At 43.8% G+C, this 26,537-nt stretch overlaps 1 protein-coding gene across 3 annotated transcripts; it reads left to right on the top strand.

The window, feature by feature from the left end:
• The first annotated feature begins 26 nt into the window (after positions 1 to 26).
• Positions 27 to 14,833, top strand: ALKBH1 (alkB homolog 1, histone H2A dioxygenase). Of its 3 annotated transcripts, XM_075711898.1 has the most exons (7): positions 140 to 155; positions 2,534 to 2,595; positions 3,023 to 3,131; positions 7,654 to 7,816; positions 11,380 to 11,470; positions 12,603 to 12,796; positions 13,344 to 14,833. In XM_075711898.1, the coding sequence occupies exons 2-7, from the start codon at positions 2,563 to 2,565 to the stop codon at positions 13,765 to 13,767; spliced, it is 1,014 nt and encodes a 337-aa protein (XP_075568013.1). In that variant the 5' UTR covers positions 140 to 155; positions 2,534 to 2,562; the 3' UTR covers positions 13,768 to 14,833. The 3 variants fall into 3 exon arrangements, with proteins under 3 accessions (XP_075568014.1, XP_075568013.1, XP_075568012.1); XM_075711899.1 differs by lacking the exon at positions 2,534 to 2,595 and having other exon boundaries at positions 27 to 155; XM_075711897.1 differs by lacking the exon at positions 140 to 155 and having other exon boundaries at positions 2,123 to 2,595.
• Positions 14,834 to 26,537: the final 11,704 nt, after the last annotated feature.

Here is a 26,537-nt window from a genome sequence, read left to right as displayed (position 1 = left end):
CGCCCGCCGCCCTCCGCGGCCTGGCCAAAATGGCGGCTGCGGCCCTGACCCGGGAGGGCGGGGAGGACGCCTTCCGCCGGCTTTTTCGCTTCTACCGGCAACGCGACGCATCGGACTTGCGGGGTGTGGTGGACTTCTCTGTGCCGGGGGCCCAGGTAACGCCGGGCTCCTCCTGCCCTCGCCCCGCTCTCTGAGCGGTTTCAGCACGGTGCTGTGGCCGTGTTGCTGCAGCATTGCTGCAGCCCGTTCTCTCCGCCTGCTGCTTCCCTTCCTGCGCCACGCCAAGTCTCTTATTCTGTCCCGTTATTGGCTAGAAGACGCTGCCCTCCAGCGCTGGGCCTCTCACGGGTCGCTATAACGTTTAAAAACTGGTTGCGTGGCTAGAGACGAGCAGCTGAGGAAGGGTGTGCAGCTCTGAGGGCCCGGGCCCCCGCTGCCCGTGGGACCCAGAGGCAGGCTCGCCCAGGGTCCCCTTGGGCCGGCTGCCCGCGGGGGTGCGGGACCCTGCCCGAAGGCACAAGGTGCTGTCCCAGCCGCCCCTGGCCAGCACACCGCCTATTCACAGATTTATCGCTTTTGCTTATGTTTATTTACTCCCATAATGCTTAATTAGCTCTACGCTGCAGTAAGGGATCTCCAAAGCCTCTAACAGAACCACGTGTTACTTAAGGGAAGCAAAGAACACGTGGATGGAAAAAAAGCAAGTTTCACTATTGGAGCTGAGGCTGTTTCCTGGGCCTGTTGGTCCTTGTCTTGGCCCTGAAATACCTGGGTGAGCTGGAGAGGGAGCTGGGATCAGCCTCCCCTTGCTGTGCAGTGCATGCCCAGGGTTCTTGCTGTCTTCCCCTTGGGAAAGTTTCTTCTTCCTTCTTATTCCCATATAACAAATATTTGGCTTAGCCATCAGGGCAAGTCCAACCGTTGCAGTGGATTAGGGACATGCAGTCAGGAACACATCTGAAAGTAGTAGTCATAATGGTTAGTAGTTTACCATGTCTTGAGTGATGGAGAACTGATCCTTTAAACTCATCTTACGTTTTGTCACCTCACAAAAGGATAACTGGTACCTGCTGAAGTCTTGTTAACCAGGGATTTTCTATGTATGAGCCTACATGAAAAAAGGGAGTAAGAAATATAGTTAAAATGAAACTTTGCCTAATTTTTCATAGTTCAAATGCTTAATCTCTTTTTTTTTACTGTTCTATTTGAATATATATTTTTCTATCTTTTCAGACTATAATTTTGATATTGCTAACGGGACACAAAACCTGACCCATACGAAATTGTTCAAGGCTTTAGCATTAAACAAGCGAGTTGTTAACATTTCAGCCTTTCTTGAGCTTCTAGCAATCCTTTATCAAATAAAGGATTCCAGCATTACAGCCCTTCTGGGAAATTCGAAGTACTTGAAAGCATCACAAGCATCTGTCCCTTTTCCATATCCTTCTTTTTGTGCCTGTTGCCTTCTAAGATCACTTGATAGCTTACTAGTGAAAGCATCTTTTATTCCTCTTTCCCCCAGGTTAAAAACATCTGCCTTTTCTCTTTAAGAAGCACTGCAGACCAGGCAGATTGGCCCAGGTACTATTGTTCCTTTTCTCTCAGAAAACAGCTTCAAGTGATTGAGCTCTTCAGTGAAGTGTGACATACCCCAGCTGCCCTGCTACCAGGCTTATTTAACTGATTCAGCACATGTAATTCTTCAGCATAGAAACAGCTTCTGTTCTCCAGAAACCCTGGCAGCAGCTGGTGTGCAAGCAGTTTGAGAAGGCAGAGAGGTGGCAGAGTCTTAGTCAAAGGAAGAGCCTTCCTGGGGATGTTCTGCAGACAGGACTCTGAACTAAGCTCTTCAAGGCTGGCAGTTGCAAAGCTGCTTTTGGCAGAGAGCTGAAAAATTGGTAAAACTGAGCACATTGCCAGAAGCTGCTGCCCAGCACCAGTTTAGAGTTTTCTTACAAATTCCATGTACATAATCTAGACCCGTTGCTCGGGAGACATTAACCAGAGCTGTCAGCCTGCAGAGAGATTGATTTACACATTCACCACTGCAGAGTGTGTGTGCAAAGGCCTAAATTTCATGTACACTTTAAATTGTCATAAACAAACTCTTGCCTGTCTCTGCCTGCTTATTCCCACTATGCCTGGCCGGCTTTTTCTTTATATGAGCCTGTACTTTTGCACAGCCGCATGGAGGCTGGACTGGGGAACTAAGCCAGAACAAAAGCAACTTGCCTCTACCCTGCCCTCCCTAAGACGGTTCCCAGTCCTAAGGGAAGAAGGGAATGGTAACGCAGTGGATGATTTTGGTTTTTTCAGCAAGTGTTGGCTTGTTGCAGCTTAAATACATGTCTTACTGCAACCCAAGAGAGTACGTCAAGAAAATATATCTTGCTAAGCCTTGAGCTGTTGATCCTGCTGTTGGAAACATAAGTGGCAATGTGGTATTCAGAATTTACAGGGTTTCTGAAGTCCTTCACATCGGACAACTTTGGCCACTTCATCACTATACTACTTCTCCTTCTGTAAATTACAGATGAGAATAGTAATCTACCCTATGGGATCATGAGCAACATGTATTTGGAACATTCTTTGAAGGTATAAAGTGTTATGAGGACTAAATATTGCTCTCTAATGGAGATTGATAATTACCAGAATGTTTTATAATGATGAGGCTGTACTGTGGAAATGGACAAAGAGTGCCAAATTTTTTCTCGTTGGTATAAATTGTTTGGGTTTTTTTTATGAATGGGGGACATCTCTCCTGATCCATAACTATTGTAAAAACTGTAGGTACCTTTTGATTCTTGTGTTGAGTACATACTAGCTCTGTTAGCAGCATGCCCTGTTCTGGTCACAGTTGCTTAGACAATAGTTCTGTGGTGCAGTTGGCATTTTTACGAGACTTACCTTGGAATATGGTAGCACTCTTTCTTATAGGTGGTATTTTTGGATGAGTTTTGTTCTTCCCTGTTTTTTTTTCTTTTTTGTTTTTTCCTTAACCAGATCTGTTTTCTTTTGCCAGGTGTTCAGATCACAGCTCAGTATTTCTTCAGTCAGCGATCAAGATGCCTACAGAGCAGGATTACAGCCAGTTAGCCAGTGGAAAGCCTATGGCCTCAATGGGTATCCAGGTAGGTATTTCTGATTTCAAGAAGAATTAAACACAATCTTGTTGCTTTGGATTCAGGCATCTTCCATCTTATCCTCCGTGCCCTGCCTGAAGAAGCTATTTTGGTTTGTCTAAGTGTAATTTAGTGTTATCTTAAGTGCAGGAGGACAAACAAGTCAGCTTAAGGGTGGGATGCTGCAATATATATGAAGGTGAGAACAGAAGGGCCAGTTGTTTCACAGTCTCTGATCAACCAGACCATCCCTCGTGAGAATGGATTCCTGTGCCTTTGATAGACACTACAGAAATATAAAATCTCTATTTTTCTTCAACATATATAATGCAAATTAGGTAAGTTGCTGAAATACAGTCATTTCAGGGCTGAAGTGTGGCATCTACTTGCTGGTATAGAGCACTGAGTACAATAAGTGAATAAGAACCCCTTGTCCTAGTCAAGGTACAGAGTAATTTCATTAAGCAGATTATTTCAAAAACTGAAATGGATCTTAGGTTTGCAGGTAAGCTGGTAGAATCACAGAAAGGAGTTAGGTTGGAAGGGACCTTCAGAGGTCTAGTCCAACTCCCTGCTTAAAGCAGGGTCAAGTTGAAAGTTAGATCAGGTTGCTCACAGCTTTGTATGGGTGAGTTTTGGAAATCTCCAAGGACAGAGTTTGCACACCCTCTCTGGGCACCTGTTCCAGTGTTTGGCCACTCTTGTTGTGATTTTTTTCACCTCATATCTAACCAAAATTTGCATTCCCGTAATTTGTGACTGTTTCCTCATAATCTTGCTGTGGACCTCTGAGAAGAATCTGGCTCCACCTTCTCTATAATGCCCCTTTAGGTAGCTCTTACTAATACAGGCCGATGTGTAATCAGCCTTCATTGCTGCAAGGGTGCACTACTGACTTGTGCTCAGTTTGTCCTCCAAGACCTCCCTGGTCCTCAGGCTATACTGTTGCATGGGGTTATTCTGCCCCAGGTGCAGGATTATCACTGTTGAACTTCCTGAGGTTCTTGTTGGCCCATTCCTTTGATTTGTCAAGGTGCCTTTCAGTGGCAGCAGTAGCCTCCAGCATATCCACTGCTGCCCCAATTTAGTATTGTCTGTAACTGTGATGAGGATGAATGTCCCATCCTCCAGGTTGTTGATATAGATGTAGTTACCAGTCTTGGCCCCAGTATCAACCTGAGGAACACAGCTCATAACAGCCGCTGGTTAGACTTTGAACCATCAAATCACTATTCTTTAAGCCTGGTGGCCTAGCCAGCTTTTGCTCACCCTTTTAGTTTACCCATAAAATCCATGAGCCCCCAGTTTGGCTCCAATGATGCTACAGGAGACTGACTGGAAAACTTTGCTAAGGCCAAAGTAAACAGCATCCCCTGCTCTCCCTTTACTGCAGCAGGCAGTAAGGCTGGTTACACAAAATGTGCCTTCAGTAAATCCATGCTGGCTGTTCCCAACCACCTCGTGTCTGGAAATGGCTGTCATGAAAGTTTGCTCCATAATCTTACCAGGGGTAAGACTGATGAGTTTGTAGTTCCCCAGATCTTCCTTATTTCAGGGATTTTTGTTTGTTTGGTTTTGGGTTTTCTCATGTTTCTTTCGGTTCATGGAGACTGCAGTCAGTGTCTGTGTAGGTTGCTATGAAGCCAGCCTACCATTTCTGAAACTGAAGCAGCCACACTAGCCGTCTGGTATGGTTAATACACAGGGAATTGAATAACTTCAGGAGAAAGGCTTCCACCTCTTCTTGCCTCTATACATTTTTTGTTCTACTTACCTGTCATATTATAGCTGCCCTTGCTTGGTCTCACTTGTCATTTTATGTCTGTCTAAGCGTCTTTCCTAGCAATTACATGGGGGGAGGGGATCACAAGTGTTGCACTTAACTGCGTTTTTCTTCTGCTTTGACAAAGAAAACCTTTCACTAAAATGAAATGCAAATACATTAACAAATTCTCAGTCCTGTTTAGAATCAAGTCATGTGTGGACAAAAATAATGTTTTATCCTTTTCCAGCTACCTTTATCTGGACATCCTGAAGCACTGTAAGATACTTAACCAACTGCCCAAATAGCCCTCTAAAATAAGTTAGAATTTCTTTAGTTTGTCTATGGGCAAATGGAAGGGAAGTTACTTGGTTTTGTCCCCACAGTGAGCAATGAAATAGAAGACTAAGGAAGCTGGGTGAATTTCTGTTGCAGTGTCCTGAGTTCTGTGAGATGTGGGTGATGCTGTCTTTGGGTCTTTGTAACTGACACAAACTGGTTTTATGAGGGGTTGTTCTTGTTGCTAGACATCTGTGTGTCTTACCCTTCCTTTGACTGAGGCTGCAAACCACTTTCACTAGCCGTAAATTAACTCCTAGTGTGCTGCAAGATTTTGCTGCAGTAAGAGAATTGCATCTGCTTCCTCAAGGTAGATTCCTTTACTATACAGATCCCTAAAGAATTTGTCTTTCACCGATTCCACTCAGACCAACTCTTTCAAGGCCAGGAGGTTCAACTGTGTTGCTTTCAAAGTTTGTCTGTGGTGTTCTTTAGTCAGCTCAAAAAGATTGCTACAGAAATATATTTCTTACTCTTCTCCCTCCAATGTGAGCTAAGTTACTGATTTCTAGCACTATTGGCCCTCCCAGGAACTATTAGTCTTGAACGTTAGTGTAGAATTTTAGAGTAAAATTCTGCAACTGTTAGAAATTCAGGGTTTTCTGCCCTTCTTGACATCAGAAGGATAGCAGTAACCCACTTTTTAGTTGTTCTCGCGTTTGTAAATCTAGACTAATCTGGTTTCTTAGGAGTAAGCAATGAAAGGTTTGGTGAGACATGAGCATGTTCTAAGCTTCTGATACAAGAATTATAAAATTTGGATTCTTGTTCTCAGCACTGTGTGTAACTAGCACTCCAGGCTTCAATTCCTTCATTAATACCTGGAGATAACACATACATAGTAGAGTGTAATTTCATGAATGTAGTGAAGTGCTTTGAGAACCCCATATCAAAAGCTGTAGACAGGAAGGGCAATATTATTATTCTGTTCTATGCAGAGTCTAACAGAAAGTAAATCTAATGCTTCTGGCAAAGAAACTTCTTGTAACCAGACCTATCAGAAGGCTGCCATAGTCTGAAGGTACAAGGAATGGAGTGAAATGAATGACAGTATATTATTAATACACTGAGGGCACTTTTTCTAACCAGTTAATTTAATCTTGTGGGGTCTGTGAGACAGGCTGGCAGGAAGCTTTTTCTGTGCTTTTATTACCACTTTCATAAAGCCACAAGGCAAGTTTGTATCGTATTGTTGTATCGTTTTGTTGTATCGTTGAGACTCCCAGCCTTGCTGCTTCTTTTTTTCATCTATTTTTGTCTCTGTTTAGCTTGATAAGACTGAGAAGTTCAGAAAGATGCAGTAGGGCAAAACTTTGAAACCTCCTTTTCCTTTGTTCCTCCTGTACCCTTATCTCTCTCTGTATGTGAATTTTGTCTTGGTGAGTCTTACTGAATTGGCAGTCTTTGAGAGAGTGCCTTGATTCTCAGAGTAGGTATAATACAGATTAATAGCATCTTCCCATCACTCATTCATCAATACTGTTGACCCTGGCCTGGAAGGAAACATCCCTGAGGTGCTGGGGAGAAAATTCCAGTGAAGAATCCTGTTAGCACTCCTGGTGATGGCAGATCTTATGTCAAGGACTCTTGTCTGTTAAGATATAGACCAAATCAATCCATTACATCTCTGCCAACCCTCTTATTTGGGCTGCTGCTTGAATTCTGCCTGAGGTGCCTGGCTAAATGAATGTGCAGACTAGCTACATGTTTATTTTGTTTTGTTAATTAACAATGACTGCAAAGTATTTGCAGTCAGCAACAAGTAGTTTGGGATATAATTTGACTTTCATCCTCTTTGATGAGTATTACCATACCAAAATACAAAGATGGATACAACCAGACTTACCTGGAAATAAGCATGAAGCAAAGGAGAGGAGGGTTTATGTTACTAGAGACTTGCTCAGCCCATGGACTGCTCTCTGCAGTTCATGACACTGAAGTTGCAATAAGAACACAGTATGAGTTCAGAGGCAGCAACAAGGTTAGTTTGAAGTCTGGAAAAACTAGGCCAGAATTTCTTTAGCTTTGCAGGGTTCAAGAGAAGAATCCTGCTGAATCATTTCAGAATCAAATTTACTCCAAAGCAATTGGCTTTCCAAGTTCTTACTCCTTGATCTACCTGTAATTAATATGCCTTACACAGATATGTCCTTTATTGTAATTTTTCTACTTGGACCAGCGTCAGCTGCCCTCCCTGCCTTCTGCCTTATGGCCACCGTTTGTTTGTACTGAAAAAAACCAATAGATTTTTAACTTAACTATTCAGGCCTGTTAATAGATTCCATCAGCTTACATGCAAAGTCAGTGGTTGTATGTCTGAGGTGTTTTTTCAGTATCTTCAACCCCTATCCTATGCTCTAGTTTTAGAAAAAACAGGGAAATGCCTAATCACACTTTCTGCCCACCCCCTCCCTTTTTCTCTGTGGTCAGGGTTTATTTTCATACCAAACCCTTTCCTTCCGGGCTGCCAGCGTCACTGGGTGAAACAGTGTCTCAAGCTATACCCCCAGAAACCCAATGTCTGCAACCTGGACCTGCACATGGCTCCCGAGAAGACGGTTGACCTGTGGGGACAGAGCAAGGAGCAGCTGAGGTAAGTCCACAATAACCTTTGGTGGTCAAAACTAATGGAGCCAGAAGGTCTCAGCTCTGAGAAGGTCTAGGAAAAATGAGCAGGCAAGGGAAGCTGAAAAAGATTGTGTACATGCTGGCAGTATACAGATGGTGTCAGACATGCCAAGTTAAAGATGCATTTTTCATGGCTTGATGTCCACCCTCGTTAATTCTCTGCTTTCACACTCACAATGGGATTTTCTAGTAGCAAATTATTCCAAAGCCATCAATCAAACGTAAAATAGTGACCCTGGCTGGTATCGTGGTGCTTGGAAGCTTGCTAAGCTCAGCTACAAGTGAAACCGTGAGGTCTCTCTAGGCCTCAGTTTTCCTGAGGCAAAAGGGATCCTTTCCAAACACCCCAGTCATGCTAGCTCTTCTTCCCAGTCAGCTGTCAGACCTAGTATACTGTAGTATACTATAATTGAAAGGCTGTTATCTGCACACTAGTTTCTGTGGTTTTATTTTCCAAAGTATTTTTTCTTTTGGTTTGGGTTTTTTTTTTGTTGGTGGTGGTGGTTTTGGATTTGTTTTCATTCAATCTGAGATGGTGATTAAATGTACTGTTTTAATGGCAATCCTGTTTACTCTGAAAGACTCCCACAGGTTCAGAGTTCTGTGGCTGACACAGCTGCCTTTCCTCTACCTGATTTGGAAGTTAAGGGAGAATTTGTCCAAGTTTTGAAGTCAAGTAGAAAGTTTTAAAGTCCAAGTTTTAAAGGCTTTTTTTTTTAATTAGTCACCTGTAAAAATACATAAAAGATAGATGCTGTTTACAGTACACAATCTTTTAGTTATTTGGGTATTTATCATTACCTTGTTGATTTCATTGCTCATTTTTCATAATGACTGTTTCATGTGATGGAGTGACCAGAGTTCCTTACAACTCTCATCTTTCACCTCAGTCTCTTAGTACAATTGATATGCTGAGATTTTTCTTCAAAAATACTCTTAACATCTACAAGATATGGGATGGCAAAAGCAAGATTTGGACTTTAAATATTTGCACCAAGGAGAGAAGTTATGCCCCCACTTGTGTTTTCAAGGAGAGAAGTTATGCCCCCACTTGTGTTTTCCAGGCTCAGTCAGAATTAGTTACAGAAATTCAGATGCCTTTTTTGTGTTCTGTCAAGGATGAAAAGTTGTTCTTTGAAAGTATTGTGCGTTGTGCCCTACAGCTGAAAAAAGTGGGGTACTGTTCCAGTTTGACAGGCCTTTCCCAGCAGCACCTCCTGTGCGCATGGAGAACAATCAGAACAGAGGTTAATTTGCAGCTGAATCCAGTTCAGTTGAAAACAGTGTTTGGAAGAGTGATGGCTGGCAGGAACACTGGCAGTTTTATTAAGCACTTGCCTGTGTCTTCAAGTGAGCAAACTGCTGTATTTGTGCTTTTACCTAGGGCACAGCAGATCAAACTAGCCAACTTGTCTAGTATCTGGAGTGAGAGCCTTTCAGGGAGGGGAGAAACAGAGTGCTTAGCTAAAAAGGGGTCTACTTCCAAGACTGGACACAACTTTAATGCTTTTTAAAGCCATCAGAAGATGCATAAATGTGCTTGGGTCACGGCTTATCTGCTCTTTTCAGGATGCAGGAACCACAAGGTAGGGAGAGTCCATACAGTTCCTAGAAATGTATGCTATGCTCTCTTCAGAAAGTGGAGTTTAGGTATTTTCTTTAGTGCTGGGGACAATTAAAAGCATAAAAGGGAATAGAGCATCCCTATGAGGGATATGTATATCCTTGTGTATAAGGAGAAGGCTGGGGGGATTTTATAGATGCAATCATTTACCAGTGAATAAAGAAAAAAGGGAGCTTCAGACCAAAGCACCCCTGCTGTTCAGTCTTGTTCTTTTTCTAACATAGTTATACCAGAATTTCTCTGTGCTTTCTTGTAGGAGTACCTCCTGCTACAGCTCTAGGAATTCATTGTTTCCAGATCCATAACGCTCAGACTTTCCTCTCCTCAGCAATCACATGTGAAATCACATGCAAAATACTAAGTTCTGGGAATAAGGAGCATATTAGGGTTCCTGCTGTTGTGCAAACACTCTAGCACTGTAGTGAAAGAAGAAAGGCACTTTCAAAAGGCATGTGCTAAAAATGTTTGATTATGAACATTAAGTTTGTCGATTGAAAGATGTAGAGGAATGAGTTGTGGGCTCTCCCTTTTCTAAATGCTGTGTTACCTGCTTGTAGGCTCCATAAATTGTTCCAAGCAGCATGTATTTGACAGTTACTGTGTTGCTGCGTTATGGTAATTGCAGTTGCTGTTACCCTATGACAAAGATGGAAACTGAAAGATGACTTTTTTTCAATAATTGGTGAGCTATGAAAAATTACTAAAGGTAAAGAAACTGGCCTTTTAAATCCTGTTCCTGGTTTAGCTTAGGAGCTATCAGTATGGTATAAGTGAAGGGCAGAAACAAGCTGTGTATCCAGGTAGAAATGCCCATTAAATGCAGATGCTTGGCTGAGACTTGACCATGGCAGCATAAATATCCTGCTTTGTAGAAGAGAGCATGTCTTACTGAACTAATGAGGCTATAAATGAGAGCCAACCATCTGGTGCTACTGCTTATCATGATGTTCTGAGTACATTTCCCTTTTCTTTCATTCTTTACCATAACACATGACTTATCTTGAGAAAAGAAGCTGAAATTGCTGGAATAAGTGGACTAGAAGATAGATGTTTACCTTCCTTTTTGTATTTGTCACTAGCATGTTTCTATCTGATTTACTGTAGTAATACTCTTTGTAACTTTTTAAGGACTTTTCCGTAGGCCATAGTAAAAGCCCGTCCCTGAGGTCTCTTCCTGCCTTCACCACATTCAAGTAAGAATGGTAAATTGGCATGTGGCTTCAAACCACTGAGTCCCTCTGCATTAGGGTTGTCACTTGAGAAGAACAGTTTTTTGTCCTGCATAGCAGTCTGGATAGGAGACACCTGCAATCTAGACTTCCTGACATTACAAGAAGTGTATGGTCATAGCTAGAGCAGTCTTGCTTCTTACTGAACATTGAGTCAGTCCATCCTAAGGACTTCTTGTAAAAGTACCAAATAGTAGAACTAACAGTCCTTTGCAGTATTATGCAGCTTGATACGCTTCACTGTCAGGCAAAGCATTTTCCTTTCTTGTCATTTTCCATTGAGTGCTTAGAATATTTTTTCCTTGTGTTTGCAGCTTTTAGATCTTCACAGATTCTGTTGTTTCACTTTCAGGTTCTCAAGTGGTACGCAACTTCTAAATCTGCACCAGTTCATTGTGTTGTCTCCATCTGATAACCTATTATGTACCATGTTGAAAATACAAGCTTTCAAACTGACAGCAGTTGGCAGTACGCCCTATAGTTTGCACGAATTGCATGAACTGAATTTTCAAGGTCTTTGGAGGAAAAAAATAATGGCACTGAAAATAAGTTTAGCATTGATGGTTTTAATAGGCTGTCATATGGATGAGTGAATCTCATTACTGTATGCTGCACTACCAGAAAACCTCTCAGAAATTAACACATATCCTATTTCTTTCCATTTTGTCTTTGCAGAAGGAAAGGTTCCAGTAAACGGGAGCCCAGAAGCTTATTGGAGAAGCTGCGCTGGGTGACCCTTGGTTACCATTATAACTGGGATACTAAGGTATTGAAATTAAATTCCTCTCCATTTTTCTTAGCTGTAAGCACTCAGAATGGCAGACAGAGGAGGGTATCATGGAACAAAATGCTTATGATCCTACAAAACAGTCTTGAGGAAAGGCTGTAACAAACCATGCTTGTAAGAACATTTTAATCTGTTTTAGGTTACTGTGAAGGATTTAACAGCAAAAGTCCATTGCTGTGTTCTTTCCTTTGAAAGGTAACATGGTAGCATACACTCAGCTCTAGACCTGTGACTGTTTCAGGGTAAGTGAGCATTTTTACCCTACCAAAAGGGATGGTCACAAAAGCATTGTTAACTACTTAAGGTGAGAATGACCTTGAGTGCTTGAAGGTAGCTACTTCTGAGAAACTACTCCTCTTTGAAGGGGTGAGGGAGAGCAGGAAGAGGCTGCTGCTGATGTGACTTTGAACTTAAGAGTCTGAACCAGTATAGTACAGTCTCATCAACTAACAGCTATTTTGGGGCTTTCTGACCAAAATAAACTTTTTCATAAGACTGAGTCAGATGGAGGCTGAGAGAGGATGGCAGAGTGAATATGCAGTCTTATCCATATATTGCAGATACTTCACCAAATATTTACCAGGTCAGCCTATTATTGGGTGGCCTTAATAAAAACTTGGTTATTCCCTTCCAGTCCTCTCAGAATCACTCATGGGAGAGAGAAGAAGTAGGTTTGCAACTGATTGCTGTTTGTCTTATCCTTCAAAGAAGGAACAAAGATGCTTGTTTCAGAGCTCTGTTGATGAGATACAGAACTGTCTGTCCATTGGCAGCTTTAGGTAGTGACCAAGTAGATCCTCAGGATGTTAGTACTAGCCTTAGGTACTAATCTTACTGACTTAAAGTTTGCCATCCAGATATAACAATTAAATCCACGATTAATTGAATCTCTGGCAGTCTCAGCATAGGCCCAGAATTAAATGATAAGAGGTAAACTTGCTGTGGTTCTGCCTACGTTGTAGTCATTTTCCAGGCAAATATGATGTCCTTCTCCGGGACTATCAGCCAAACTTCTGAATTCTCGTTCAGTGTTTGTTTCCAATTTTATTTGCTGCTCTGATGTTCTGGGTGTGGTTTGTTTTTTTTTTTTCTTCTGCTCTCCTTCCTCCAGAAGTACTCAGCAAATCACCACACTCCTTTCCCCCCAGACCTTGCATTCCTCTCTGAACAAGTGGCTGCAGCCTGCGGGTTCCGGGGTTTCCAAGCCCAAGCAGGGATCTTGAACTACTATCATTTTGACTCTTCACTGGGAATTCATGCGGATGAGTCTGAACTAGACCATTCTCGGCCCCTTTTATCATTCAGGTGAGCCAAGGAAAGCACTCAAGTGTTGTGGAAGGATTGGAGGCTTTTTTTTTTTCTATGGTTGCACATGGTTATAGGAAGTTGGTATGATGTAGTTTGCTAATTGGGTACATAATCTTTACTCTCTGAAAGTTTGAGTAGTAGGAAGCTGTAGCTCAAGGGTATAGGTTTTTCTTCAAAGACTGCTTGAATAGCATGGATGTGGTGCCTGGAGCGGAAGAGCTCTTTGCACAGAGCACAGGTCTGTTCTAAAGCAGCAGAGTGGCAATTAGGTACTAGCAGGCAAGGATGAAATACCTCAGCAGAGCTTCAAACCTGGCAGGGCAACTGCTCACACTATGCCTACCTTGGACCAGGCCTCTTAGTCTGTTTTCCATGTTCTCATTGTAAAGTTGTTACTAAGACTCCATTTGGTTTTCTTGTTCGGGGTTTTTTTTTTTTCTTTTTTATGAAGGGATTTAGCTGTTAATATTTTCTTACTGTACATATAATTGTTCTCTACCTGAATTTGTTTTCTCTTTTCTCTCCATCCTCATATCATCTCTAGTTTTGGGCAATCCTCAATATTTTTGCTTGGGGGCCTGAAGCGGGAGGAGGCCCCAACAGCAATGTTCATGCACAGTGGAGATATCATGGTGATGTCTGGCTTCAGCCGTCTGCTGTACCATGCTGTCCCCCGGGTCCTCCCCAACCCTGAAGGGACAGCTTTGCCTTCGTGCCTGGACCAAGCGCTTTCTTCAGACCTTCCTGTTGGCTCAGTCATTGAGCACAGCTCTGAAGAGGACTGGCAGGTCTGTGCCAAGTACTTGCAGTCTTCCCGCATTAATATGACTATTCGGCAGGTGTTGGCTGAGGGTCAGAAATTTCCAGAGGACTCTGGGACGAACAGAGAGGGCCAGGCACCCTCTGAAGACAGTCACCATCAGGAGAACAGCAGAGCTAAGAGACATAAACCAAATACAGACAGCTGAGACCAGGAGATCCTGCTGACATGGACTGGACAGGCAACCTCCATATGGAATTGGGAACTAATGTAATCATACTAGAAGTCACTTGTCTGTACTGGGATTAATAAACTTCTGCAGAATAAATGTAGTCCTTCTTGCTGTAAGAAATAGGTTGGGGGAGAAAAAGAATTTAAAAGGAAAAGAAGGATAAGCTCAGAAGTGGGACTCAGGAGATGAACTCTATTGCTGTTCTGTTGCGGGTGTTTACTGTACTCAGTTCCCTTTAAAATACCTGTATGTCTGAGAATTTTAAGCTTGGTTCAGTGATGCTCGTAAAGTACTTCGAAATCATTGGGTAAAAAGTGCTAGCAAAAGATACGTAATTGCTATGTGTTAAAGAATCCTCTTGGGCTTGTAAAGCTCAGCTGAAGTGCAGTAGCAAGTATGAATGAGAATAGGCTGCTATGGGTGCGAGACCTACCTGCAGCATTTCCGAGAGAATTACCTCTACAACAAAAATTGGTTCAGTGATCAGAAACTAGCAGCTCCCTCGAGCAACACCTGCTGTAAGCTTGCTGTAGTCCTGTGCTCTCCTTTTGCCTGCTTGCACCCCCTCAGCTGCAGCAGAAACTGGAACTGTACTTTTTTTGCATACCTCAGATTTTAGAGAGAAACAACTGGGGGCAATATCTACTTAGAATATCTAGTAGCTCCCAGCCTGGTCTCCTCCAACAGTAAGTACGTGACTGAGCCCTACGTCCCCATTCTTTCAAAACTGCCCCCTCTTAAGTGCCTGCAGATTATGGTCCTCCAGTCTCAAGCTAGCATCTTTAAGGAACAGAATGACTTGCAAGTAGAAGCAATGAAATTGTAAATTAAGTACCTAAAAAATTCATCAGTGACTATCTCTGTCACCCAAAGATAAATATATTGAAACAAAGAAAAGCACTAGCTTTTGTGCCAGTTCTCTTTAAGACTCAGACCTTTCTATCTGCTTTTTAATGCAATTTTAATTGTTGGAGTGGAATGCGCTATTCCCTGGGGTATTTTGTTGCACTTTCCCAATGAATAAACTTACTTGGTTTTTAAATTAAAGATCTCTATCAGTTTTGGGCTGGCTCTTTTCTTCTTTTCTTTTTCTCCCTGTTAGTTATTTCAGTGCATTGTTAATGCTGTCGCATCCCTTGTGCTGTTCCCTCCAGGCTTCTTTTGGATCAACTGCCTCTGCCATCTGGCAGCTCCAGTGGAGGAGCCCTGCATCTGTCTGCAGGGCTACTTTGCTTATGGGCAGTTCAGGATTTGTTGGGCAGTGCCAGAGAGGTGTTGCCTGCAGTATCGAAGTCCAATTTAACATGTATGTGGCAGCTTTTCCTCATGGGGAAAGTGTGTCTGGTCTGCTTATTTCATAGCAGGTAAATGTGTGTATGTGTGCAATTAATTCCTTATACAATACTGCAAAGAGCTCCAGTAATTTAATGTCTAAAATAATCAGATGAGGGGTTTAATATTTTATTCTATGCAGGAAATAGGTGTTTTTTCTGTATCCTAGGCCTGGTGTATTTACAGCTGAGCCCAGGGAGAATGAATACTATTAAGTGAAGAGGTTACAGCATGACCAGAAAGGAAAGTTGACTAAGTCTCAGAAAACAGCAAAGTCCCCTTAGTGGCACCTGAAGGTGGGGAAAGGGAGAGGAATATTTGTTTTCCTGACAATGAGAAGGCAGACTGTCTATTCACTCTTGAGAGGGAAGCAAAAATCTGCCAACTCACTCGGCACTGAAGACGAGAAGACAAGAGTCATGGAACTGGATGGTCATGAACTGGAGCTGGTTTCTTTATGTCACAGGCTGAGGTTTAAGTTCTCATTAAGTTCTCATTTCTTATGTCTTCAGTTCCCTACAAATATATAACAAATGACAAGCAATCATTTACTCCAGGATTCAACTGTTCCTGTGATTCAAGGACAAGAAACCATACTATATATCCTCTGCAGTTTGAAATTATAGTAAAAGCTGCAAACTACTGCTAGCAATTGGTCATGGGAAGTATCCGGTCCATCGAAGCCTTATGTTTAGATGTGACTGAGTTGAGAATTTGCTGAGTTACTGACTTGCAGTCAAATTTGTTATCTAATGCCATTGTGAGTGAGAGACAGCCCTGATACAGTTCTGTGTCAGACACCCAGAAAATGAAAAGTCCATGACCCAGAAATGGGCATATGGGAAATGACCTGGGGCAGGGGGGAAGAAAAGTCATCTGTGTACAAAGAGAAACAACTATAAAGAGGGAGAATTTCCTGAACTGCTGGCCTAGCAGGAGCATTGGTTCTGTGACCACAGAAGAGTGGAGTACAAATGAGCAAATGACAGGACCTCTGCGGGCTCTGCAAACTGTGCTTCCAGAACATGATTTTGAAGAGGCAGCAACAGCGCTGGGAAGAAGGTGGGGAATAGGGCTGCATCCAGTAATACACTCTGCTAATTCTCCTTCTAGGATAGAATGATTGAGAACTATTGACCTACACAGCTCTGAGGCTGTGACATTACACCTCATTTGTTTAGGTTTGTGATGACGCAACAGGATTGTTCATAGCACTGATCAAGTTTTTGTATCTATAGGTACCACAAATATTTGCTTGTGTTCATATAGGTGCACACTGAGATAATCTCTGTAGCTTTTAATTCCTCTAAAGGAGAAGTACTGCCCAATGGCCACAAGCACAAAATTGCATCAATGGCATAGGCAGCAGTCTTCTAGGTTGTCCTGCTGTGTGCAGCTGAGGGGAGGGAAAGAAGGGGTCATCTGGACCAATTCTGCAAGAAAATTAATGTAATGAGCTGATTACAGGAAGATAATCATGTGTTTAATTTGAGGCCACCTGGAAATGAAGCATGTTGTTTACCGCATGTACTCTGTTCATTATGTGATCTATAGATAAAGCTAACTGTCCAACAGAGTTTAAACAATTACTGATTTTTTTTATAACCAAGAGTAAAGGGAAAATAAAGTCTCCAATTAAATCAGAATCAAAGCACAGTGGGATGAATACCGGAAGCAGAAGAGGAAACTGCCTGTACAAACTTATAATTTTCAGTCCTCTTGAGAGTACTGTGCTGGAGAAGTCTAGTGTTACAAACCAGATTGCTGGCTAGTGCCCAAGACAGATTTACTGCATGCCAACCAGGCAGTAACTTACAGGCAAGGCAGTCCCTAGAGCTGTGCCTGCTGCCGGAATAATTCTGATATTAGGTATTTTTCATAGAATCATAGAATAGAATCATAGAATCATTTAGGTTGGAAAAGACCTTTCAGATCATCCAGTCCAACCATTAACCTAACACTACCAAGTCCACCACTAAACCAATTAAGGGTAGAGTAGCAACCCCATGCCTCCTGGCTTGGTGGCTGGATTATTTTTTAATGAAAGTAAAAACTAGGAATCATTAAGATTGGAAAGGACCTCTAAGATCATCAGTCCAACCATCAACCCAACACCACCATGCCCACTAAACCATGTCCCAAAGTGCCATGTCTACCCATTTTTTGAACACTTCCAGGGATGGTGACTCCACCACCTCTCTGGGCAGCCTGTTCCAATGTTTGACTACCCTTTCCGTGAAGAAATTTTTCCTAATTTCCAGCCTAAACCTTCCGTGGCGCAGCTTGAGCCCATTTCCTCTCGTCCTATCGCTAGCTACTTGGGAGAAGAGACCAACACCCACCTCACTACAACCTCCTTTCTTTAAGAGCTTGTTGACATTTTTTCCTCACTGTTCCACATCAGATATTTCTACAGATAGCAGTAAGGTGCACCTAAGCGCCTCTATTTATGCTACATGCTCTGCGGAGCTAGTAGGTAGGGAGAAGCTAGTAGGTAGGGAATACCCAGATAGCAGCACAATATCTCACTGCCATGGCTACAGGTCCAGGTTGAAGCCAGCTTGCATCTAATGGAGTACAGACAAGAGCTTGGATCTGTCTTCATCTATTCATGTAAGTCATTCTCATTCTCTGCATCACACCTGAAGCAGGATAGATTTAATGTGGAAAAGAGACTTGTCGGTGACAAGATTGTCTTCCATTTAATTGGGATGCAAAATTAATTGCGCTATAATCCAGTGTGCTCTAAGCATACTTTAGTTCTGACAAAATCATAAAACTTGCCTGGGTCTGAACACATTACCTCAAAAAGTTAACAGAAGTACATGGACTGCAGAAATTAATGATCCAGAAAAATAAGTTGCTGGAGGCCTCCAAAGACCTATATATATAAAGGCCTTTTTTTGGATAATCTCTATGCAAGAAGAGACTTGGAGAGAAAACCAGTGACAGTCATCCACAGTCTCCTGATGCCTCTGTAAATCCTAATAACCAAAGCTGGTTGAAAACACTCCGTAGCATAATGCTATAGATCTGGTACAAGAGGCACAAGATGTGGCTGACAGAAGTTTAGCACAGTACAAAATAAGTTCCACTATGTGTATTTAGCAAATGATAATCACAAATACCTTAATAAAACCATTTTTCTATACAAATAATTGAACACTGACTAAGAATATGTTCACATATGCTTTGGGAAAGTTGAGTTGAGATAAAAGTTGCCACTGTGCAAGTTACAGCTTAGCCCATACAAGCTGTTTCCTTGCATCATCTTCTGATATCTATAGTCAAAGGACCACAGAAAAGGTGGTTGAAGGGACCTCTGGAGGTGTCTAGTCCAACCTCCCCCTAGGAACAGTGCTGCTGCCAGCGAGCTTCCCACGTGAGACTTAGAAACCTTCCATGATGGAGACTCTACCATTTTGTCTGGTAACCTGTGCCAGTGCTGCCCTATTCACCTTATGAAGAAATTTCACCTTATGTCCTGCCTGAGGTTCCCAAAATTCAGCTTGTAACCATTCCCTCTGCCTTTTTCTTACCATCTGTTACTACCAAGAGGTTTGGTTCCCCTGTCTTTGTAACTCTCCTTCAAATAATTCAAGTCTACAGTTAGACCCCGCCCCCCCGGCTTAGTCTCCTCTGTGCCACATGAAGGGACTCCAGGACCCACATTTCCCCATAGATCATGTGCCCTGGGCGCCTGACTTTCCTTGCTAGCCCTCTTCAGCACCTTTTCCTGTTTCAGGTGGCACACCACTCTCTCTGCTAGTGCTGGTTTCTGTTACAACAGGATGCCAACAACAAATGGACTACTGAATCCTACCTAGTTCCTAAACCCACTAGATCCACTTAAATTCACTGGATCTTAGGCTGTGGGGTTTTTTTACAGCGTTTCCTAAAATAAATATTTTTTTCCTTCCATCTACATCACAATAAAACAAAAGCAGTAGTTTTGCGAGGTGCAGAATGAATGTTCCATGGTTCCCTATGGATTTATGTTCCTGAAAAACTGTGAGCTCTCACTGAAGCTTTTCTTCTAGCTGAGCATTTGTAAGTGATTTTTCCCATGTGATCTCTCCAGTGTTTAATACATGCATGGTGCACCCTTTTCCTGAATCAGGGTATTTATAGGGTGCCTCTCCTCTAACTGGCTACCTACTAAACCTGCAGGAACTTAATTAGTTGTGAAATTTATGCCATCTATCAAATTGAATTGAAATAGACCAACAGGTTTCAAAGTTATGGACAGGAATGTGAGGACACACAGAGCTTAATACATGCACAAACCATGAGAACACAAGCCTTATTCCTTTAGGAAGCCAGGCTCAGAAGCCTACTTTCATGCTCTTAGTGCAGAGTTGTCTGGGCTTTTATAGCAGGCCCTGCTCTGAGGGGTTTTGCTCTTGGGGTCCCAGTCAAGAGAGGAACAATCTGGAATATAAGAGTAATTTTAGCCCAGTGAGCATCATCCCCATCCGGTTCCTGCTATTTTAAGTGTATGATCCCCCTTAGGAGGAGCTGACTGTGCACAGAGACTCTGAACAGGTTAATCAGCTAAACGCTTCTCTCTCCAAGATGGTAGGTAAGTGTCTGGAGTACAGCAGCGAGCCAGATCTGACTTTTATTCACAGCTAGGGCTTGTATTCAGATAGGCATCATGGAAGGTATCTACCACTTCCACTACACCAGAGAGAAGGAGGGAGGGGTAAAGTCTGGAAAAGCCTGCAGTAGCTTTCCCTCTGTGCAGAATAGAGGAGATGTTTATTCCTCTGGATAGGGAAAGTTTTACCCTTGTGGAGGCACTCCGCATCTCGTTTTTCCCAAGTCAGTAGGGACTCTTCTGTCTCTGACCTTTTCCTATGGTGCTGTTGAATGTCCTCTTCCACAAAATCCTCATGTGTAGTGGACTCTCCCCCGAGGTTCTCTCTGTGACTTTTCCCTTTTTGTGTCTGTAATCACACATCTTAGCACTGAGGTTGTGCCCTCCTTCGCCATCACTCAATGTTTATTTCCTTAACTCAAGTGCTCAGTGCTGCTGGCTGGGCTGAAGGAGGCCACTTACCCACAATACAGCTTTTCTAATCTGTTTCATGATCTCAAAGCTCTCCCAAAAGGTTGGTCAGGACCATTACCCCCTGGAAGGGCAGGAGCAAGGCCAATTTATACCAAAATGTGGGGAAACTCAAATAGAAGTACAGTGAGGTGGCACTCACGCTTATGTGTAGATGTGTAGACGCGGCACTTAGAGACATGGTCTAGCGGTATACTTGGCAGTGTTAGGCTTATGGTTGGACTCAATGATCTCAAAGGTCTTTTCCAACCTAAATGATTCTATTCTATGACGTACAACAAAACATTCTCCAAATATTCTTGTTGAAACTATGTATAGAGAGTAAGAAGTGAGTCAGCCTAGAAGACATACTGCCTCTTTCTTCTCTGATGTTGGGAAGTCAGCACTTTACATTAGCTTTTAGCTTCCTTTTAGGTGAATTGAAAATTCATTCTGTATTTACTGAGGAAGGCCAGAAGAATCAATAAAGGCCTTGGCTTTCTAGAGGTGATCATCTCACCAATCATTTCTGTCTCTGTTCTGCGCTAAGGGCTTAGATAAGAAGGTTTTGGGTTTGTTTTCTTTCTCCTTAATGGATAGGTTTCTTAATTAGGATAGGGGAAAAATGACTGCAATTTTGCTGTGGCAAATTAAAACCAAAATGAGGTAGCAAAGAGCAGGGTCTGGAGGGGAGGGGGGCAATCAGAGACAGCTATTGATTTTGAAATGATGGAGGAGCCAAAGGAGAGCACACAGCCTGGAAAGGAGACTCATCTTTCAAAGCACTGTTCTTGCTTAAAAACAATCAGTCCAGGCAGAGGTGTTGGTTGTTGCTGAAGCTTCAGAGTTAGCTTTGTTTTCAAACAGAATTTACATTTTGGAAAGACTCGCTGTTTCATAAAGGGGTGACTCCTTAGACAAATCTTGAGATTGTGGAGCTAGGAATCATGGGATGGAGCTGAACAAAAGTAAACCCAAGTGGAACATCGAGAAATTCTTAGCAGTAGTAGTAACAAAAAAATGTTTGGAAATAGTTTTTTCCAAGGGTGAAGAAAAAGTGTCACTGCTCCCAGCCAAGGGAGGCAGAGAAAAGGGAACAAACATACACTTGAATATGGGACAAGCACCAAGATCTAACACACTTCCTTCTCACTCCCAGTTGTTGCATAGCATGTCCCATCTTTTCTAGAACAGTGAGAATTGACCTGCTATGCCACCTGGATGCTCACAAGTCTATGGGGCCAGATGGGATCCACCTGAGTATTGAGGGAGCTGGCAGAGGAGCTCGCCAAGCCACTTTCCATCATCTATCAGCAGTCCTGGTTAACAGGGGAGGTCCCTGATGACTGGAGGCTTGCCAATGTGACCCCCATCAAACAAGAAGGGCTGGAAGGAGGACCCGGGAACTACAGGCCTGTCAGCCTGACCTCGGTGCCAGGAAAGATTATGGAGCAGTTCATATTGAGTGTGCTCAACAGGCATGTGCAGGTCAACTGGGGGATCGGGCCCAGCCAGCATGGGTTCATGAAACACAGGTCCTGCTTGACCAACCTGATCTCCTTCTATGACAAGGTGACCCACCTGGTGGATGAAGGAAAAGCCATGGACGTCATCTACCTGGACTTCAGCAAAGCCTTTGACACAGTCTCCCATAGCATTCTCCTTGGGAAGCTGGCAGATCATGGCTTGGACAGGCATAGTCTTCACTGGGTAAAAAACTGGTTGGGTGGCCGAGCCCAGAGAGTAGTGGTGAATGGAGTTTAGTCCAGTTGGCGGCCGGTCACGAGCAGTGTTCCCCAGGGCTCCATTTTGGGGCCAGTCTTGTTTAATATCTTTATCAATGATCTGCATGAGGGGATTGAGTGCACCCTCAGTAAGTTTGCAGATGACACCAAATTGGGTGGGAGTGTTGATCTGCTGGAGGGTCGGATGGCCCTGCAGAGGGACCTGGACAGGCTGGATCGATGGGCTGAGGCCAGCTGTATGAGATTCAACAAGGCCAAGTGCCGGGTCCTGCACTTGGGTCACAACAACCCCATGCAATGCTACAGGCTTGGGGAAGAGTGGCTGGAAAGCTGCCTGGCCAAAAAGGACCTGGGGGTGCTGGTTGACAGCTGGCTGAACATGAGCCAGCAGTGTGCCCTGGTGGCCAAGAAGGCCAACAGCATCCTGGCTTGTGTCAGGAATAGTGTGGCCAGCAGGAGCAGGGAGGTGATTGTGCCCCTGTACTCGGCGCTGGTGAGGCCGCACCTGGAATACTGTGTCCAGTTTTGGGCCCCTCAATACAAGAAAGATATTGAGGTGCTGGAGCGTGTTCAGAAAAGGGCAAGGAAGCTGGTGAAGGGTCTGGAGCACAGGCCTTATGAGGAGTGGCTGAGGGAACTGGGACTGTTTAGCCTGGAGAAGAGGAGGCTGAGGGGAGACCTTATCACTCTCTACAACTGCCTGAAAGGAGGTTGTAGTGAGGTGGGTGTTGGTCTCTTCTCCCAAGTAGCTAGCAATAGGACGAGAGGAAATGGGCTCAAGCTGCACCAGGGGAGGTTTAGGCTGGAAATTAGGAAAAATTTCTTCACGGAAATGGTAGTCAAGCATTGGAACAGGCTGCCCAGAGACGTGGTGGAGTCACCATCCCTGGAAGTGTTCAAAAAACGAGTAGATGTGGCACTTGGGGACATGGTTTAGTGGGCATGGTGGTGTTGGGTTGATGATTGGACTGATGATCATAGAGGTCCTTTCCAACCTTAATGATTCCTAGTTTTTACTTTCATTAAAGAATAATCCAGCCACCAAGCCAGGAAACATGAAATTAATTACTACTCTACCCTTAATTGGTTTAGTGGTGGACTTGGTAGTGTTAGGTTAATGGTTGGACTGGATGGTCTGAAAGGTCTTTTCCAACCTAAACAATTCTATGATTCTATGATCTGGCATTGTCTTACCTTGTCCCAGTGGCTGAGGTCAAGTTTAGGTACAGCTTTCTGCCACTCCAGTCAGCACACTTTCATATAGACTGGACTTTTCCCCCTTGGCTTTTCAGACAGCATTTTTCTAAGATTAAAGTCAGATGTTAGTCTGACCTTTGGTCAAATATAGCCAGCACCTGGAAAGACTGTCAGAGAACAGCACCAATCTTGTAATGACTAGTTTGTGTTTGTCAGCTTGTTCTCATTACTATGATGAAACCTGACTTTGCAAAGTGCTGATTGTGAGGTGTCTATGACAGGGGGTCAGGAAGATTTTAGCCACAGTACTGCAAATAATCTGCAGCCATTCTAAACACAGCTGAATGCTACGTGCAAATAAGCCCCTTTTCAGCCCAGACAGCTGAAAGCATGCCACAGGTGCTTTTAAAGCAAGGGTTTCATTCCACTATGTAGGAGACCTGTCTTCTATTCTTCACACTGACATTGCTCCATCAAATCCTCATCACAATGCTGGTGACAAAGTGGCATCTCTTTTGCTCCCCATAGGACTGGTGGTTTGAAGGAGATAGCGTGTCCTCATCCAAAATCCATTTTTTCCCCAAGCAGTGCTAGAACAAGTGCAACAAAAAGCTGTCCTTTCCCTGCCGCCTCCTCCGTCTTTGTAGCTCAGATGCTGCCATGTCACCTGTTCCCTGCCCGAATCCCAACTGTAGGCAACACACATAATTAGCTGGCAGAGAGAACTCTTCATCCCCTCCTAATGCCCAATCCTCACTTGTCAACAGCAGGAGCACACCTCTCCAACAACTGTTTCTGCAGCTGCTCCTGCCGTTGACAGCTGCTGCTGGATGTCAAACATGAGTGTGGGGATATGATCTCCTCCAAGCCCTTCCTGGCCCAGTGCTGTGATTGTGCTCCAGGAAAGATCCGAGTTTGGCACACTGTTTTGATGCTTCAGCGTTTGCCTGGGCAGAAATTGGAACCAGTTTACAGATATCTCCTATCTTGCACAGGGGTCTTATGCAGCAAGGCAAGCCTTGCACAGTGTTATTACTACCCTTGTCTAATCCACTAGCACTTCTTCCCTTCTCCTAGGACAAAATGATAAGGGAAAAATTAAATGAAAGAAGGATCCCAGGTGAGCAAGCATAAAGAAATGAAGATATGGCATGCTCTTTCTGATCCCTGTGGCCTACTCACCCCTCCCCTGTACCGGCAAGCATCACTGCACACTGTTCTGGAACAGCAGAGGCTGCTCAATGCTGAAGGCTGCAATCCCTGGCTCCACAGATCTTTAATACTTCCTTTCCCTGGAATTCACACAAGAAATGCTGTTTTTTCAGGTGACATGGAACCTACTGAGAAACCACAGGTCACATCTGGAGAGTAAGTGTGCAGGTACTCAGTGTTTGCTTCATTGAATATTATTTTCTGCAGCAGAAAAGTGGGAGAGAATGAAACATTAGTCACATACTTGCTTAATTGAGATCTAATAGCCAAGGTCAGTGCTCAGCCAAGAATAGATAGCAGAAGCCTCCCATGATGTATTTTTGTGATGAGATGTTCATAGCACACAGACTGATCTATTATTGGTTTTCACTATGAAAAATTTAACTATCTCCTGGAATATGCTCAAATCTATTTTGCATCATTTCCTTGCTTTTTCATTTAAAAATATCTTTCCAATGAGACCTCATGGCCGTGCAAATTAGCAAACCTCTGCTGTGTGGAGGGATTGCTTCACCTCCACTGAAGTGCCACTATTTATTCTTTTGCGAGCCCTCTGCATATGACAATACCTGTTTGTCAGTCTCTAGCATGCTCTTCTGTGCTTTAAACAAAAACCCTTAAAGGGAAAAGATGAGTACTCAAGGGAAGATGGTGCAATGGGCACATCGGTGAGGAGGAGCACCGGACTTTTGCCTCGAGCTGTGTTCTGCATGTCTGCAATGTTCCAGTGCAGCAGAAGTGACGTGATGACCTACCTGCTGGTTTACAGCACCTCTCTGGTCTCCTGTGGCCCTTCAGCCTACAGGACCAGCATGACCACCTACTTGGTTCGTTCTTTCTAGCTTTTGCATATGGGTCTGTGCAAAATGCATCAGCGTTCCTCCCCAAACAAGCATTTCCAAACATTTTAGGCCACAAAGCCTTTCCTCCTCCAAGTTTTCCCCACAGACCACAAAGCAACCATATCCCCAACCTTTAACTGAGAGCACAGGAGAGATGTGATTTATATGACCTCACAGACCACTGAGCACTAAACCTAGAGAGCTCATGAAAGAAATAAGGCCTCTGAAAATGAAAGGAGTAAGGTCTCTGAGGAACTCACCTTAGCTCCTGTGGTACCTGAAAGATGCACCTGTACTTTCTTTGCCAGTGGCTACAGCACAGGACGTGACCTGATCCAGCTGAGTAAGAACAGAGAATATACTCCATGTGGACACTAACAGCAAGCATGAATACACTAGGTGCAAGGAGGCTTTATGTTCTGGTGCACATCTGCCTTGTGTCTATCCTTGGAGCCTTGCAGTACCTATCACTGGTGAAGTCCAAGCTCCTGGTAGTGCTAGAGTTGAAATTGTTCACTGTGGTGCTCCCTAGAGCACCTCTTTTGCAGCATGGGTGCAAGGTTCTCCAACAGACAGCTCTCTGCACACGCACAGTAGGTGCCTAAGAACTGGCAACTGGCTCAGTCTTCACTGCTTCTGAGGACACTGTGTGGACATACAGTGCAAGAACCATAATGCATCATAGTAATTCAAACCACAGCCCTTCTGTCTTTGCACTGCGGCAGCCACCAGTGTAGGAGGTACCCAGACAGTGGCCCCCTTCTGCTGAAAGGCAGAGTGTGCGGAAACCACCCCCATAGCCCAGTACCTACCACTCTCCCAGTCTGGAGCGGGGGCAGCATGGTCCTCACCCTTTCTCAAAAGGGGGAGAGTGAGTCTGGGGCTTTTAGAATAACACACAAACATTATTGCCTGGGAGCCTGGCATCTGGCAGGGAGAGTGCGGTCGCCATGGTAATTCTTTGCCTCATTTAACTGCAAAGTAACCTCTTGTGTCTTTACATGCAGCCATTCCAGGCACATCTGCCCTGTGCACAGCACAGGCAGCATGCTTCCCGTGTATCCACACACAGGCCAACCCCCTGCCCGCAGCCCACACCCCCCACCCCCCCCCCCCCATCCCCTGCTGTGCAACACCCTTGCCTGTACATGATACACAACATGTACGTGCTGAGCAATACACATTCCCTCAGCTCTCTCCCACTCATATCACCTATGCCTCTAGATAACCAGCCAGGCCTACAGTCCCTGCTCCTACAACTATAGGTCCCTCTTCTACACAGGCATAAGATGCTTTAGAAGTACAAGATCCATGCATGCTTAGCCAGCCGCCAAAAGATGTACTCACTGCATCTCCCCCTGCCTTGCC

The sequence above is a fragment of the Pelecanus crispus genome, chromosome 6, assembly GCF_030463565.1.
Source record: "Pelecanus crispus isolate bPelCri1 chromosome 6, bPelCri1.pri, whole genome shotgun sequence".
NCBI classification, from domain to species: Eukaryota; Metazoa; Chordata; class Aves; order Pelecaniformes; family Pelecanidae; genus Pelecanus; species Pelecanus crispus.
The sequence above is the reverse complement of the archived record's forward strand: the minus strand, read 5'-3'. Positions and strand labels throughout refer to the sequence as shown.